General features: G+C 33.2%; 1 protein-coding gene and 1 pseudogene across 2 annotated transcripts in view; one reads left to right on the top strand and one right to left on the bottom strand.

Annotated features, from left to right (window-relative positions):
- The window catches only part of FAF1 (Fas associated factor 1), a 559,668-nt gene that overhangs the window by 93,701 nt on the left and 449,950 nt on the right, over positions 1-16,017 (top strand). For both annotated transcript variants that reach the window (XM_057500197.1, XM_036892803.2), the window contains exon 2: positions 670-738. Coding sequence is in view for 1 of the 2 variants with exons in the window: in XM_036892803.2 (XP_036748698.1) it covers positions 670-738 (69 nt within the window). In the remaining variant the exon portion in view is untranslated. The remainder of the gene's footprint in view (positions 1-669; positions 739-16,017) is intronic.
- On the bottom strand, positions 11,525-15,986 carry LOC130683347 (60S ribosomal protein L37a-like; annotated as a pseudogene).

The following is a 16,017-nucleotide window of genomic DNA, read 5'->3' as shown; positions in this document are numbered from 1 at the left end:
GTACCCATTAAAAAAAAGAAATAGGTGATATTAATTTAAATATTATGTTTTATTTAGGCCAGTATATGCAAAATGATCATTTAAACATATATTCAGTGGAAAAATTATTAATAAGAAACGTTACATTTCCATTTTTGTACTACCGAGTTCTATCTTGGTGCGTATTTAACGTAGCACATCTCAATTGAACTGTATACTTCAAGGGCTCACCAGCCACATCTGTCTAGTAGCTACCATGTCAGACAGCACATATATAAAAGTTTTATAGTTTTAGGTTTTACTTTAAGTCTGTTATTTATTTTGATTTTGTATAAGGTACAAGGTATGGATTGAAGTTTATTTTTTTATATATGGTTGCTCCATCAGAAGCTTTTAATAAAAGTTGTTCTGGGCAATTAGAGATCATCCTGGGCTCCAAAGCTCAACATTTAAATGTATTTTTATTGCTTAATTTTGTTGTCTTTTATTCTAGTGTAATGTAAATTTACTTTGTATATAACAATTTTCAAATATATGTGCAAAATGCTTGGGAATGCTAGGCATTTAGTGTCTTTGCTTTATTCATATACCATGTTCAAACTTAAATTTTACATAATGATATTTACCTTTATAAGACAGTTAACCTCCTTATTTTCAAAATTGTATCTAAAATTCTTACTTTGTTTCCAGGCATGTACTGGCATTGAAAACATTGATGAAGCTATTACATTGCTTGAACAAAATAATTGGGACTTAGTGGTAAGTACTTTTCCCTATTTCTTGGCTTTATTAAGATCCATTGACATATAACATTGTTTATATTTAAGGTGTACAACATGATGATTTGATACACATATATATTTTGAAATGATTACCACAATAAGCTTAGTTATACATGCATCACCTCACATGGTTATTTTTTTATGTATGTGGTGAGAACTTTTAAGATTTACACTCTTAGCAACTTTCAAATACATAATACAGTATTGTTATTGATAATTACCATACTGTTTATTTGATCCCCAGAACTTACTTGTCTTATTACTGGAAATTTATACCCTTTTGAATACCTTCACTCATTCTCCCCCCAACCCTGGCAACCATTAGTCTATTTTGTTTCTGTGAGTTTAGTTGTCTTTTTAGATTCCATATGTAAGTGAGATGATACATATATTGTCTTTCTTTGACTTATTGAAAGTATTTTTTTCTTTATCTGAGCAGTAATCAAATTTTATGAATTCTTGAATGTCTTTAACATTCCTTATAGATAGTTGAGCCATACCATAGCCCATCTAAAACTCTAATCTGAATGAATAAAATTTAAGTGTTGTATCTTTAATATGAAGGTTGTATTTAGTTCTATATTAAATTTCTAAATTATTGTAAATTCTAGATAATTTAAGTAGTTTTTAAAGTTGTTCTCTTATCTTATTGTGTATTAAGGTTCATCTTCCCCTGTAATATTGTGGTGGAGGTGCTTGAAAGGAGAGAAAAGTCAGGCTTGCCTCAATGTCTGAATACCTGTTTGATGTTTCCCCATCACTTCCTGGGGCCCTCACTAAGGATTCCCATCGGAAGCTGTTGAAGGAGTGGTGTCTGCTGTGGGGTTTTTTTTGTTGTTGTTAATGAACTCCAGACAGTTTACCATAGAAGTGGTTTGGTTTTATTTTGGGGGAGAAGGGTGATTAAATCAAAAGGCAAGAAGCCCAGCAGAGCACTACACATTCACAGAATTGTGATTTATTTATAATTGTAAAGCAAACTAAAAATGAACTTGTACAGCAGTATTGGTTGTTGGGATGACACAGATGCCCCTCAGTGCTTTTGAAATCCTAACAAGTCTAAATTACAATTTTGCAGAAGTGCTAATTTTTGAAAGTCAAAACTTGAGACATGTACTAACAGCTGAGATTAAGATATGTAGGTAAATTCAAGTCCATATGGATTTACATGATTAACTGTCAATTATATATGTGCTTTTTGTAGATTTATTGCTATTACTTTTTTTATTCAATATAAAACGCCTTTATTTTTAGCTTACGTAAGTAATAATGTCCATTGTAATGAAATAAGTCAGAGGAATTTACCCCCCAAAATTAATAATCACCTTTAATCCCATTACTTAGAGGTGGTAATTTTTTATAGATATACATATTTGGGCATATAATTCCAGGGTGTTTCTCTTACATGATTAATTTTTTTTATACAAATGAGGTCATTCTAGTCCTACTACCACTCTGTAATCTGCATTTTTCAGTTAATATCCTATCATAAATGTCTTTTTATCCAAGTAAATGTGACTGTTCTTCATCCTTTTTAATGTTTTTGTAATGTTTGCATAGTATTTCATGGTGTGGTTGTAGCTTAATAGTTTTATCAATCAGTCCTATGCTGTTAGACATTTAGGATTTTTGAAATATTTTGCTATTATATAAATTACTGTGGAGAATATTATTGTATATTCATCCTTGCATGCTTAGTTTATTTTCCTAGAAGATATTGAATAAATTCATTTCATAGTTGAATTTCTGGATTGAATCATATACATATTTTCAGGTTTTTGGATACTTATGGTTAAGCTGCCTTTGGATACTTACAGTTAAATCGATTTGCACTAATGTAAATTTCTATGAAATATGTACATTTTTGAGATGGTCTGTTTCTTTGAACCAGTATTCCCTTTTTAAATTTTATTTCATGTTTTGTCACTTGTCAGAATCTCAAAAAAAATTATTCTAAGGAATTATAGGATAATCATTAACATACATTTCATGATTTTTTCCCCCCATAATTTTAGCATATACAACCCAACCTGTAAATGTCCAAAAATAAATAGAGTCAGCAGTGTGGTACTTAAAACATAGGGTTAGGAAGCACTTGCTTTGTGGATAGCTATATAAAGAAAATAATGTGCAGGATAAGGGAAAGTGACTAATGACTAAAATTCCTGAAACTGAGTTATATTTTCATATAGAATATATTTGTGTGTCTAAATCTATAAAATAGCTTAAGTATTTGCAATCATTTTTTTTCAGTAAGTTATTTCTTCTATATATACTCTACTCCTGAGTATAATATACATGTATCAGAGGCTTATCAATTTTTTAGTACAATTCTCAAAGTCAGACACCACATGTTATTACATTTTTTTAAGCCCCCACTGTATCTAGCCTAAATTGGATACACTAAAAACACTAAGCAATGATGGAATGAGTATTTTCTGTTATAGTACTTTTTTAAAATTGCAATTCCATGTCATGGTACCTAGCTCACATTCCTCTATACTCCTCTAGCAAAATGTTCACCAAAAACATGAGAGGTCTAACTGATACATATAGAAAATTTAAAATATACATATATTCTAGGTTTAAAATTCAAATTACACAAACTGTTACAAAAGGCTCATAAGATACAGAGCAGTGATAATCATAATTTAGAAACACCAAACATAATGCACAGGCAAACTATAGAAAACACCATATAAAAAGTTCCATGAAGGCAAGGGGGGAGAAGGGAAGGGGAGGGGAAAAAAAAAAAGGTTCCATGATCCTAATGAACTAGTAATAGATTATTCAAAATATTTCAGTTTCATTTTAAAAAAACCACAATGTAAAATAAGTGCTGTATAAAAACAGAAGTAATGAGAAAATTTATAGGGTAAGTTAGTTACACAATATAGCAAGTCTTTATTGTAGATAAAAGTGGATTATTTGCAGAGACAAGCAGCTACCCCAGGTATTTCAAAACAAGACAAAATTTGAGGTTATGAAAGATAGCCTGATACTTTTGTTTGGGCCCAATACAGTGTGAGATCACATTTCTACAGAAATGTCATGCCAGTGTTTAACCTAAGTGCCATTACAGTATATTTTTTGTCCTTTTATTTTTTATTTTTTTTATTATGATGACATAATATACAATCACATGAGCAACACTGCGGTTACTAGATTCTCCCCATTATCACCACATAACCCATGACAGTCACTGTCCATCAGTGTAATAAGATGCTACTCACTACTTGTGATAATAAGTCACTCACTACTTGTCTTCTCTGTGCTATACTGCCTTCTCTGTGCCCCCCCTACATTATGTGTGCTAATCGTAATGCCCCTTTTCCCCTTATCCCTCCCTTCCCACCCACCCTCCCAATCCCTTTCCCTTTGTCCATTCTTCGGTTCTGTGAGTCGGCTTCTGTTTTGTTCCTTCAGTTTTTGCTTTATTGTTATACTCCACAGGTGAGTGTAATTATTTGGTACTTGTCTTTCTCCACCGTGCTTATTTCACTGAGCATAATACCCTCTAGCTCCATCCATGTTGTTGCAAATGGTAGGATTTCTTTTCTTCTTATGGCTGAGTAGTATTACATTGTGTATATGTACCACATCTTCTTTATCCATTCATCTACTGATGGACACTTAGGTTGCTTCCATATCTTGGTTATTGTAAATAGTGCTATGATAAACATAGGGGTACATATGTCTTTATGAATCTGGGATCCTGCATTCTTAGGGTAAATTCCTAGGAGTGAAATTCCTGGGTCAAATGGTATTTCTATTTTGAGTTTTTTGAGGAACCTCCATACTGCTTTCCACAATGGTTGAACTAGTTTACTTTCCTACCAGCAGTGTAGGAGGGTTCCCCTTTCTCCAAATCCTCACCAACATTTGTTGTTGTTTGTCTTTTGGATCCTAACTGATGTGAGGTGATACCTCACTGTGGTTTTAATTTGCATTTCTCTAATGATTAGCGATGTGGAGCATCTTTTCATGTGCTTGTTGGCCATCTGAATTTCTTCTTCGGAGAAGTGTCTTTTCATATCCTCCACCCATTTTTTAATAGGGTTATTTGCTTTTTGGTTGTTGAGGCATGTGAGCTCTTTATATAATTTGGCTGTCAATCCCTTATCGGATATGTCATTTATGAATATATTCTCCCATACTGTAGGATGACTTTTTGTTCTGCTGATGGTGTCCTTTGCTGTATAGAAGCTTTCTAGTTTGATGTAGTCCCACTTGTTCCCATTTTTGCTTTTGTATCCCTTGCTGGGGAGATATGTTTATGAAAAAGTTGCTTTTGTTAATATTCAAGAGATTTTTGCCTATGTTTCCTTCTAGGAGTTTTGTGGTTTCATAACTTAGATTCAGTTCTTTGATCCATTTTGAGTTTACTTTTGTGTATGGGGCTAGACAATAATCCAGTTTCATTCTCTTGAATGTAGCTGTCCAGTTCTGCCAACAGCAGTTGTTGAAGAGGCTGTTATTTCCCCACTGTATATCCATGGCTCCTTTATCATATATTCATTGACAATATATGCTTGGGTTTATATCTGGCCTCTCTAGTCTGTTCCATTGGTCTATGGGTCTGTTCTTGTGCCAGTACCAAATTGTCTTGATTACTGTGGCTTTGTGGTAGAGCTTGAAGTCGGGGAGTGTAATTCCCCCCACTTTATTCTTCCTTCGCAGCATTGCTGTGGCTATTCAGGGTCTTCTGTGGTTCCATATGAATTTTAGGACTATTTGCTTGAGTTCATTAAAGAACGCTGTTGGTATTTTGATAGGGATTGCATTGAATCTGTAGATTGCTTTAGGCAGGATGGCCATTTTGGCAATATTAATTCTTCCTACCCAAGAGCATGGGATGAATTTCCATTTATTAGTGTTCTCTTTAATATCTCTCAAGAGTGTCTTGTATTTTTCAGGGTATAGGTCTTTCAATTCTTTGGTTAGGTTTATTTCTAGGTATTTTATTCTTTTTGATGCAATTGTGAATGGAATTGTTTTTCTGATTTCTCTTTCTGCTAGTTCATCAGTAGAATATAGCAGTGCAACAGATTTCCATATATTAATTTCGTAACCTGCAACTTTGCTGAATTCAGATATTAGATCTAGTAGTTTTGGGGTGGATTCTTTAGGTTTTTTTATGTACAATACCATGTTATTTGCAAACAGTGGCAGTTTAACTTTTTCCTTGAAAATCTGGATGCCTTTTATTTCTTTGTGTTGTCTGATTGCCATGGCTAGTCCCTCCAGTACTATGTTGAAATAAAGTGGGGAGAGTGGGCATCCTTGTCTTGTTCCCAATCTTAGAGGAAAAGTTTTCAGCTTATCACTGTTAAGTATGTGGTTGGCTGTGGGTTTGTCATATGTGGCCTTTATTTTGTTGAGGTACTTCCCCTCTATACCCATTTTCTTGTGAGTTTATATCATGAATGTGGGTTGAATTTTGTCAGTTACTTTTTCAGCATCTATGGAGATGATCATGTGATATTTGTCCTTTTTATTGAATAGTGGATGATGTTGATGGATTTCGAATACTGTACCATCCTTGCATCCTTGGGATGAATTCCACTTGATCATGATGTATGATCCTCTTGATGTGTTTTTGAATTTGGTTTGCCAATATTTTGTTGAGTATTTTTGCATCTATGTTCATCATGGATATTGGTCTGTAGTTTTCTTTTTTTGTGGTGTCTTTACCTGGTTTTGGTATTAGAGGATGCTGGCTTCATAGAATGAGTTTGGAAGTATTCCCTCTTCTATTTTTTAGAAAACTTTAAGGAGAATGGATATTATGTCTTCTCTGAATGTCTGATAAAATTCATTGGTGAAGCTATCTGGTATGGGGGTTTTGTTCTTGGTTAATTTTTAATTACTGATTCAATTTCATTGCTGTTAATTGGTCTGTTCAGATTTTCTGTTTCTTCCTGGGTCAGTCTTGGAAGGTTGTGTTTTTCTAGAAAGTTGTCCATTTCTTCTAGGTTATCCAGTTTGTTAGCATATAGATTTTCATAGTATTCTCTCATAAGTCTTTGTATTTCTGGGGTGTCTTTAGTGATTTTCCCTTTAATAATATTTTCCAAAATCAAATAACTCAAAAATAGTTGGAAAGTACCTGTACCATTCAATTATGTAACCCTATCTGGGAAAATTCTCCTTTTGCAATGCTTTAGGATAGACAAGATTGAGAAAATGTCCACAACCAAAAACTGTTTTAACCTTCAAAACTAATAAACATGGACCAATAGGAAGCAGATAATGAGAGAACTTACATATATCCCCCCAAATGATAATTCTCATATTGAAAACTTATAGTCCATAACTCCCAGCCTACAAACTCCCTTTGTATCTTATCATATCAATACTATGTTAGAGGCTTGGTGGGATTTTTAGCCTCAATAATTTGGTAAATATTTCACGATACTGTTTTACTTGACATGAAAGGCGTATTACTCCCTCTGCCTCCATCTACCTCAGATTTTCATTTTTCACATTGTCCTATACTTAAGATCAATGTCATTACAATTGATTCCTTCCTTGCAGATGAGTTTTTTCATTTTATATCTATAAAGTTGAATACATAAGGAATAATTATTGGCAATGAATTAGAATCTTTTGCCTATGGATTGTTTTCTTATGTGGAAGCATGCCTCATGATCACTATAAATTGTGATCTGGGTTCCTGAATTGACTCACTGCTCATTTTCTGCTTTTAGTACAGAATAATTTGGGTTGGTGGAGGATAGAAATCTATATCATTTATGTTAACTTTGTAGTGAAAATGTGAGGAAGTTAACTATATTGATAAACCCATTGCATTCATTTTGATATCAGGGCCCTGGCTTTTTAAGCCTCTTGTCATTTTATTGCATATAGCCTATGCCAAGATACTTCTCTGAACTTCTAAACAACTTTGTATGAAATGGGGTTTTGGACTAGATCATATTCAAGATCCCTTGATGCATGAAATATATATGAAGAATATATTTATGTCCTAGTTTCTGTTAGGATTCTGCAAAAAGCAGGCAATTATGAATAGTAGTGTAAGCAAATATTTTAATGGAAGTTAAGTTTGAAACACTTGTACACTACATTTGAACTTTGAACTTCTTTATAATGTAGACAATAGCAGGACAGGATGCTATACCAACTGTTTCACAGAACGTCTGTATATTTGAAACTCCATCAATAAATTAAAATTTTCATTAAGCTCTGGGAGATACAGGGAAATATATTTGACATATACTTTGTGACCCAATGATAACTGAAATAAAGTAAAAGTAAACATTAACCTAGCCATACCACATTTTAGGTACTCTGTGCTCTTAGGAAATGATTTTTGAACTTTGCCCTTGATTTCTGCTCTGGTTTGCTGCCTGTGCTGACATAACTGCTTTGTTGAAGAAAGACTCTATTCAGAGTGCTTGTATTTATCTTTAACTACATGTTTCAACTTAGGCTGATTTGTTTCATTTTTCTCTTATCTATTTTTGGATCATTACTGAATTTCTAGTTTTCAGTGATAATTTTGTATTAATAGAAGCTTATAGTAAAGTAATAAACATTGAAGAATGAAATCCAAGGAAAATTATGCACACAGTCTGTCTCATTTTAAGATTCATTGGATTCATTGAGGTGATTTGAGAATTTCTGTTCCTCCAATTTTCACTTCTGAGGAAATGTATCTTAATGATTATCCTAAAATTCCTTAGAATAATTTTCTTTACTAACCTACTCAGAATGGGGCTAAAGAGTTCCTTGAACGTACAGCACATTTCTACTTTATATAGTGTTATGAACACCTGCAGTTTATGAATGAACTAGTTTAACCAGTGACATAATGAGTCTCTGTTGTCAGAAAGCAGCCAAGCATTGAGCACTGCTTCATCAATGGCCATTAGACACTGCCTTATATTTGCACTGATCCTTGCTCTGACAAAAGAGAAGTTACTATGAGGGAATATCTCATTGTAGTTTTTCCTCCTTTGCTATATTCTTATTTGTTTCCCTTGTTTTTACAGGACTATAAAAGTCCATTATTCTACAGAATTTTTTAAATTTCTCAGTTTGCAACTTAACTGTCCCACTTCTACCTCTCTCATTTTATTGAGGGTCTACTTTGTGCTAGGTATTGTTTCAAGTGACTACCTACATTATTTCATTTAATCTTCACAGCAGTCCAAAAGGTGGATAGATAGGTATTACCTTTATTTTGTAGTTGAGAAACTGAGACCCAACGATGGTAATAAACTGTCCAGGCTCACACATTTGATAATGGGTAAAACTTGGATTTGAACCCAGATCTGTCAGCCCATAAAAATTTTTCATAGCTTTAAAGTCATGGTTTAAGGTTATTAGATTTTCTGTACGCAGTGTGTTATTCTCTGCACTCCTATGTTTTTCATCCATTCACAACTAATTTCACATTGTCAAGAGAAAGAGCTTTTATTATAGTTTACATAGTGTTACTTTACTATAAATATGTTTGTGCTTTGTTTTCAGGTAGGTTCTAAGATTCTAGAAGGAAGGAAATATGTTTCTTATTAATTTTGTTTTGTCACATGGTAGTTGCTTAAATGTGCTTATTTGATGGATTGATTTTATATTAGCACACATATTTTTCAGTCTGTTTTTCATCTCCATCATTTGGATATTTGAAAAGTCTTTCTGTTAACACTTCTGATTGTTACTGTTGTTACTCTTCCTTATCTGGCACACATAAGGTTTGAGGAAACAGGGAGAATAGCCCAGATACCCAAGGAATAGGATTAACCTGATTTCATTCTCTCACTAATGAAATAATAAGAGTTACTCACTGCTGTAAAACTAAGCTAAAGGCTTCATGCTAATTCTGAAAGAAGTAATATGTGCTATTTATGACTTGAATGTTTAAAAGAAAAATTTAAATGCTACTGTTTATAAAATTGTTCCATTGAATCAGATGCAGATGATTTTGATATTTCATAAAGCTTGCTGACCTATAGGTTAGCTTGATTTACAAAATGGGTTTATTTTCAAATAGTTGCCTTGTTATGGTATTTAACCAATTTATTTCTATTACTGGAAGTGGTTTAGGAACAAAATATCATTGTAGCAAATCAGTGGTTTAGCACACCTGTAAATGTCATGACTTGCAGTTCCTCTTGCTGGTTTCAAGGATCAGCTGACATAAATCAGTGTGTGATTAGAAAAGAAGAAATAATATGGCAGTTAAAATTCCAGTTTTTATAATTCTTTATACTTAGGTATTTTTTTTTTAAAGATTGCTACTTAATAATATATTTCTTAAAAATGTTAGTTTCACTTCTGTCTTTAAAGTAAAAGTAACATGGTAATTAAAATGTTCACATGAAATAATTATATTTCCTACTTAAAATCTCCCCAGGTTCCCATTTTCTTCATTCTCTTTTATTTTTTATTAAAAAAACTTTGTTTTCAAGGTGAGAAAATCTATTTCTCAGCAACTTCATTCTCTTTTAATAATCTATTTTTGGATTTTGTTGTTTAGTTTGCTGTTTATTGTTTAATTTGGTGTTTTAGTAGTTTTTGATATTTTTGGTGTTCTCATCTAATACTTCTTTCTTTCCTGTGCTTAATAGACATAGCTAGGAAAAAGTATTACATGATACCTTTAATAAATCCATGGCTAGCAGCTGTGTAGGTGTCTTTGAAAATACTGAGTAGTCCAGATGTATTGTCACATTATTAGCAACATGTTGGCATTTTGACTTCTTTTTGCCAGGAAGTTTAATTATCCTTTTCTCATTTCAAAATGGAGGTATAGTTCTAGAGGCCAGTAGTCTCTATAGTCAGAGATCTGTATTTTAAGGGCATGGTAAGTCTAACAGCACCCTCACAAATTCCAGTCTTGACTTTGGAATATTTTTTTCTTACTGATTGATTTAATGCAAAGAGGATTATTATTTTAATAATGTGTAGTGCTGACAACAGCATGTTTAGAATATGAGGATATCTAAAAATGTTAAGGAATTATGGAAGAGCTGCAAAATAGTGCAGAGCTCTTGATACCGTTCATCAAACTTCTAATGTTAACATCTCACATAACCTTAGTACAACTGGAACAGTACTATTAATTAAACTATAGACTTTATTTGAATATTACTAGGTAATGTACATTATTAATCTGCTATTTTTGGTTCAAGATCCAATCTGAAATGCACAATGCATTTAGTTTTCATGTCTCAATAGCCTCCAATTTGTGATAATTCCTCAGTTCTTTGTTTCATGACTATGAGAGTTTTGGAGAGTATTGATCAGGCATTTTATAATATATCTTGAGTTTGAATTGGTCTGATGTTCTCTCATGATAGGCTGAGCTTATGCATTCTTGGCAAGAATTTTATAGATGTGATTTTATGTCTTTCTTAGTATAACAGGAGGTGCACAATATACCTTATTACTGGTGATTTAACTTCAACACTTGGTTAAGTGATGTCCCTCAGGTGTCTTCACTATAAAGTTGCTATTTTTCCCTTTTTAATTAGTAAATATCTTCATGGGGAGATAAGTTGAGACTATACAAATATCCTGTTTCTCATTAAACATTTGTCTACTAATTTTATCTCCTATTGATTTGTCCTTGTGCCTCATAAAATTATTTTTTAGTTGCCATAACCCTTACAATACCATCTTTAAACAATCAGAATCTACATTTAAGTAATAATATATTCCTCATGTGTAGTGTGAAGACCTTATAGTACTGTATTTTCAATTCTCCTCTCCCATTTTTTTACACTATTATTATGTATTTTAGTTCTGCATATGCTGTAGTCACCATGTGTTGCTTCTATTTTTGCTTCAGTTAGTCGGTTGTTTTTAGAGTACGAAATGTGAAGAGAAAATTACTATTTTACTTTCATATGTTTAATTTCTTTCTTGGTTTTTATTGTTTTTTTGCTTGTTTCATTTCTTTGTGTAGATATACGTTTTTGTCTGGTATCATTCCTTCTGCCTGCACTATTTCTTTTAATATTTATTACAGAGTACATTTGCTGGCAATAAATTCTCACAATTTTTTGTCTGATGAATTATTTCTTTCTTTATTTTTGAAAGATACTTTTGTATGTATGGATTTCTGGGTTGACAGCTTTTTTTTTTCCCCCTCCAACACTTTAAAGATGTCATTGCTATTTTCTAGCTTTCATAGTTTCTGGAGAGAAGTCTGTTACCATCCTTAGATTTGTTTTTCTGTATGTAATGTCTTTTTCCTCTCCTCTGGCCACCTTTAAGATTTTCTCTTTGTGTTTGTTTTTCAGCAGTTTGAATATGATCTGCCTAATTGTGTGTGTGTGTGTGTGTGTGTGTGTGTGTGTATGTGTGTGTAGCTTTTGTAGCCATGTTTAGTATTGTTGGATCCGTGGTTTTGAAGATTGTTTTTTCTTTTTTATTGAGACTAAATTCATATAACACAGTTAAACATCTTAAAGCATATAGTTCAGTGGCAGTTAGTATATTCACAATGTTTTGCAACCAACAACTCTCTTTAGTTGGTTTCAAAAATTCTTGGTTATTACTTTCTTTCTGCTCTTTTCTTTCTTTCTGTTCTGTGTTTCTGGCTATGCATGTATTAAATAGTTTGATTTACAAACTATTAGTACAGCTTTTGGATACTTTGTTCTGTTTTTCCCCTTCTTTTTTTCCTGTGTTTCAGTTTGAGTAATCCTTATGGACGTATCCTCAAGTTCACTGATTCTATCCTTGGTGGTATCAATTCTCTCTTGATAAGCCTGTGGAAGACATTGTTTATCTCTGTTACTGTATATTTTATTTCTAGCATAATTTCCATCTTAATGCTGAATTTACTTATCTGGTCCTGTACATTGTCCATTTTTTTCCATTATAACCTTTAACACATTAGTCAAAATCATTTAAAAATTCCCTATCAGTTTTACCATCTGTATCCTACCTGAGTCTGTTTCTGATGATTTCTTGTCACTTGGAAATGTGCTTTCGATGACTTTTGGTATGCTTTGCAGTTTTTTGTTGAAAGCTGTGCATGTAGCATAGTAGAGAGTAAGGTACATAATTTTAATGCCTGGAAATGGGCATGCCTTTCTTTATGCTAACACTTCATTCGGTGCAGGTATTTGAGTTGATTAATTTTGTGTTGGGTTCGGTTTGAGATTTATTTCTCTTATGACTTTGCATAATACACCAAAGCCTTTAAATTATTCTGATACCTTGTGTCCTTATGTTTAGGATGTTGACTTGTTTGCTAGAGGTTTTATTGTTTTTGTTTTTTCTTTTTCTTTTAATGATTGTTCTACCTTCAGCTTTTGGTTTTCCCTTTGAGCCATGCTTTAGAGCAGGTCTGTCTCTTGCAAGTTACTCTGCTAGGTAGAATGGCTATGGGGACTGGCAGGCATTCTCTGTTCTGATACTGTTTCAGTCTTTTTGCAGTCATTGGGTCTCTGGGTCTTGGGTTTGTGGCCCTTTGAAACCTCTTGTCTCTCTCCAGTTATAATTCTGGGCCCAGCATGTTTGCCTGACCCTCTTCCAGGGTAGAGGACTTTTTTCCACCTTTCTCTTCTTCTGGTTACCTAATGGGTGACTTATCACCCTAAGATGACAATGTTTGTTGCCTTTTCCCCCTCAGATTAAGGCTTTTGTTTCATGAGGTTGATGGAAGAGTCCTGGCAAAGTTATGTGTTCTTCCCACAGTGCCTGCTGCTCTTCTCCCTTTCTTTTCCACGTTAGTAGACATTTCTCAGTACTCTACCATGTTCTTGTTGTTTTTCTTATGTGAGCACGTGGTGTAGTGTTCATGGAGAAAAAGTCTGCAAGAACTTGCACCCCCACTGTATTTGCCTTAACTTTCTCACCAGTGTATTGTTAGTCTCCAGCAATTTGTCAATCACCCTAGTAAGCTGGTGCTTTTATCTTGTCTGTCTGCATGCACCTATGTTAGATTTTGGGTCAGTAGTTTGTGCTGTGATCTAAGCATTCCAATCTGTTCCAGAAAAGTCATGAACTTGCTATTTCTGTCTCCATTATAAGGTTAGAAGTAGCACTCTTTCCAGTTCTTTAATGCTCCATTGTTACTACTTTGAAAAAGCACTGTAATTTCAGTTTGTATTTCTTCCTTTCCTAATAAATGTTTGGTAGATGGTTTTAAAATTTCCAAATGTGAGGTCCTCTTTGTTTTCTTGTTTTTGTTAGTAACTTCTCACTCCTTTATTTTGTATTCAAGGTATTATTTGTAACATTTCTACTTTGTGGAAATTATTTCTTTGTGACCTAACATTTGATTGATTTTTGTGTATGTGTCATTGGCTTTTGAGAGAAGGTGTGTTTTCTGTTATCAGAATGTAGAGTTTAACATATATCCATAAGGTCTTAGAAGACCTTGTGTATTGACAGTGGTGTATTTAAGTTTCCTATTTTTAGTGTTTCTGTGTCTCTAAATCTGCTGTAGTTTTTTCTTCATGAAGTTGGTTTCTGAGTTGATTCATGCATTCATATTCATGAGTAATAACTTCATGGTGAACTGTGGCTTTTTGCATTGAAAAGAGACCTTGGCACATGTAATGCTTTGGGCTTGAATTCTACTTTGTCTAATATGAGATGGCTAACTGCAGTCTTTTTTGTTTCCATTAGTTTGATATTTTTATTTTAGTCATTTTGAACTACTTTGTCTTAGGCATATTTCTCTCTCTCTCTCTCTCTCTCTCTCTCATTACATAAATTAACCCATTTGTTTTTGTCTAGCAATGCTTCAAATTGTGGTGCTTCTACTGGTCTTTCAATTCTTCAGTCTTCTGATGGCCAACTTTACTGTGACAGAAGTGGTGGTGTAGGTTCAGGCACCATCAGCTACTGTTTTCATGTAGGAACCACAGTGCCAGATCCTGACAGCTTGTCTATATTGGTTTTGCCACAAAAGGAGCAAGTGTACTTGGTGTGTTGGTTTATTTCAATTTTCTTTACCATTTTCCTGAGGGAGGCACCATAATGGTTCCCATATTTACTGACAATTCTGACCTTCTTAGTGCATTTCAACATGTTGCTGCCAACTAGGTGCAAGCCAAGAGAGGTTGTGTATCTCTTGTATATAGCGTATAAATGAGTGTTGTTTCAAGAGCTAAATTGAAAGTGTTTTTTTAATAGCTAAATCCATTCATAGTCACTAATATGATTGATGTGTTTGGTTTCATTGCTGTCATTATTTAAATTTATGTGTGCTTGTGCTTGCTATGCTTTCTGTGAGATATATTTTCTTTGCTTTTATTTACATTTATTATTTTTCTTGTATTTAAGAAGGCTTATATTCTTGTGGTTACTTTTAAACTTCTTTAAACATTCTTGGTCTCATGTTTTCTTTTTAACTTTTTACTGTGTGATTTATCAGTTTTTAAGTATTCTTTAAGCTTATCTTTGCCCTGAAGCACTCAATATGCTTATTCTATTTCCCTCTTTCCCTCTTCCTTCTTACAAAAAGTTGCATTATTTATATTTTTTCTTAACATTTAAATTTGCCCATTATTCTTTTACCCTGTGCCCCCTTTGTTTGTAGAGGTGTATATTAATACATTTTTTAAAGTACTCATTATCAGTCCTTTTTCTCAAGTTTTCTTAGTCATCAGTTCGTTGGATGAAACTCTTCCTCTAGTAGATTTCTTAAGAAGGGCTGATTGGTACAGAATTCCCTAAGTTCTTATATGTTGAAAACTTCTGTCATCTTGATACTTCAAAGATAGTGTGGCAATATATAAAACCTTTGATTCATACTTTCTTTAATTAAATTTTATACTGCTTCATTATTGCTTTTCTTTATATATTGGTTTGGAAACTCTGATGCTAGTCTTATTCTTTTGCCTTTTTAAGTTACTGATCTTTGCCTGGAGGCCTTGAGAATTTTGTCTTTATATTTGAAATGTAGTAGTTTTAGTAGAGTATGTCTCCAAGTTGTTTATTCTTTATTAATTTTCTCCAGGCATCCAGTGAGCTATTCAATATATAGATTTGTCTTTTTGTATTTCTGGAAAGCTTTCTTAGATTGTAGTTTTAAATTTTAATTTTGTTCCATTGTTGTGTTTTCCTTTTTCAGAGACTGACTGACAGTATGAATATTATTTGTCTCTCTTCCACTTTCACTTCTTTCTCTCTGATTTCTTCACTTTTTTCCATCATGTTATTTTCATTCTCTTGATTGTTCTCCTGCCTTTCTTCAGTACCCCTCACTAAATTTTGTTGACCCTGTTTTCCCTTGGGTACCTTGTGTTTTATTTTTCATTTCTGAGAG

This window comes from Manis pentadactyla, chromosome 4 (assembly GCF_030020395.1).
Source record: "Manis pentadactyla isolate mManPen7 chromosome 4, mManPen7.hap1, whole genome shotgun sequence".
NCBI lineage: Eukaryota > Metazoa > Chordata > Mammalia > Pholidota > Manidae > Manis > Manis pentadactyla.
This window is presented reverse-complemented; position numbering and strand designations above follow the sequence as displayed.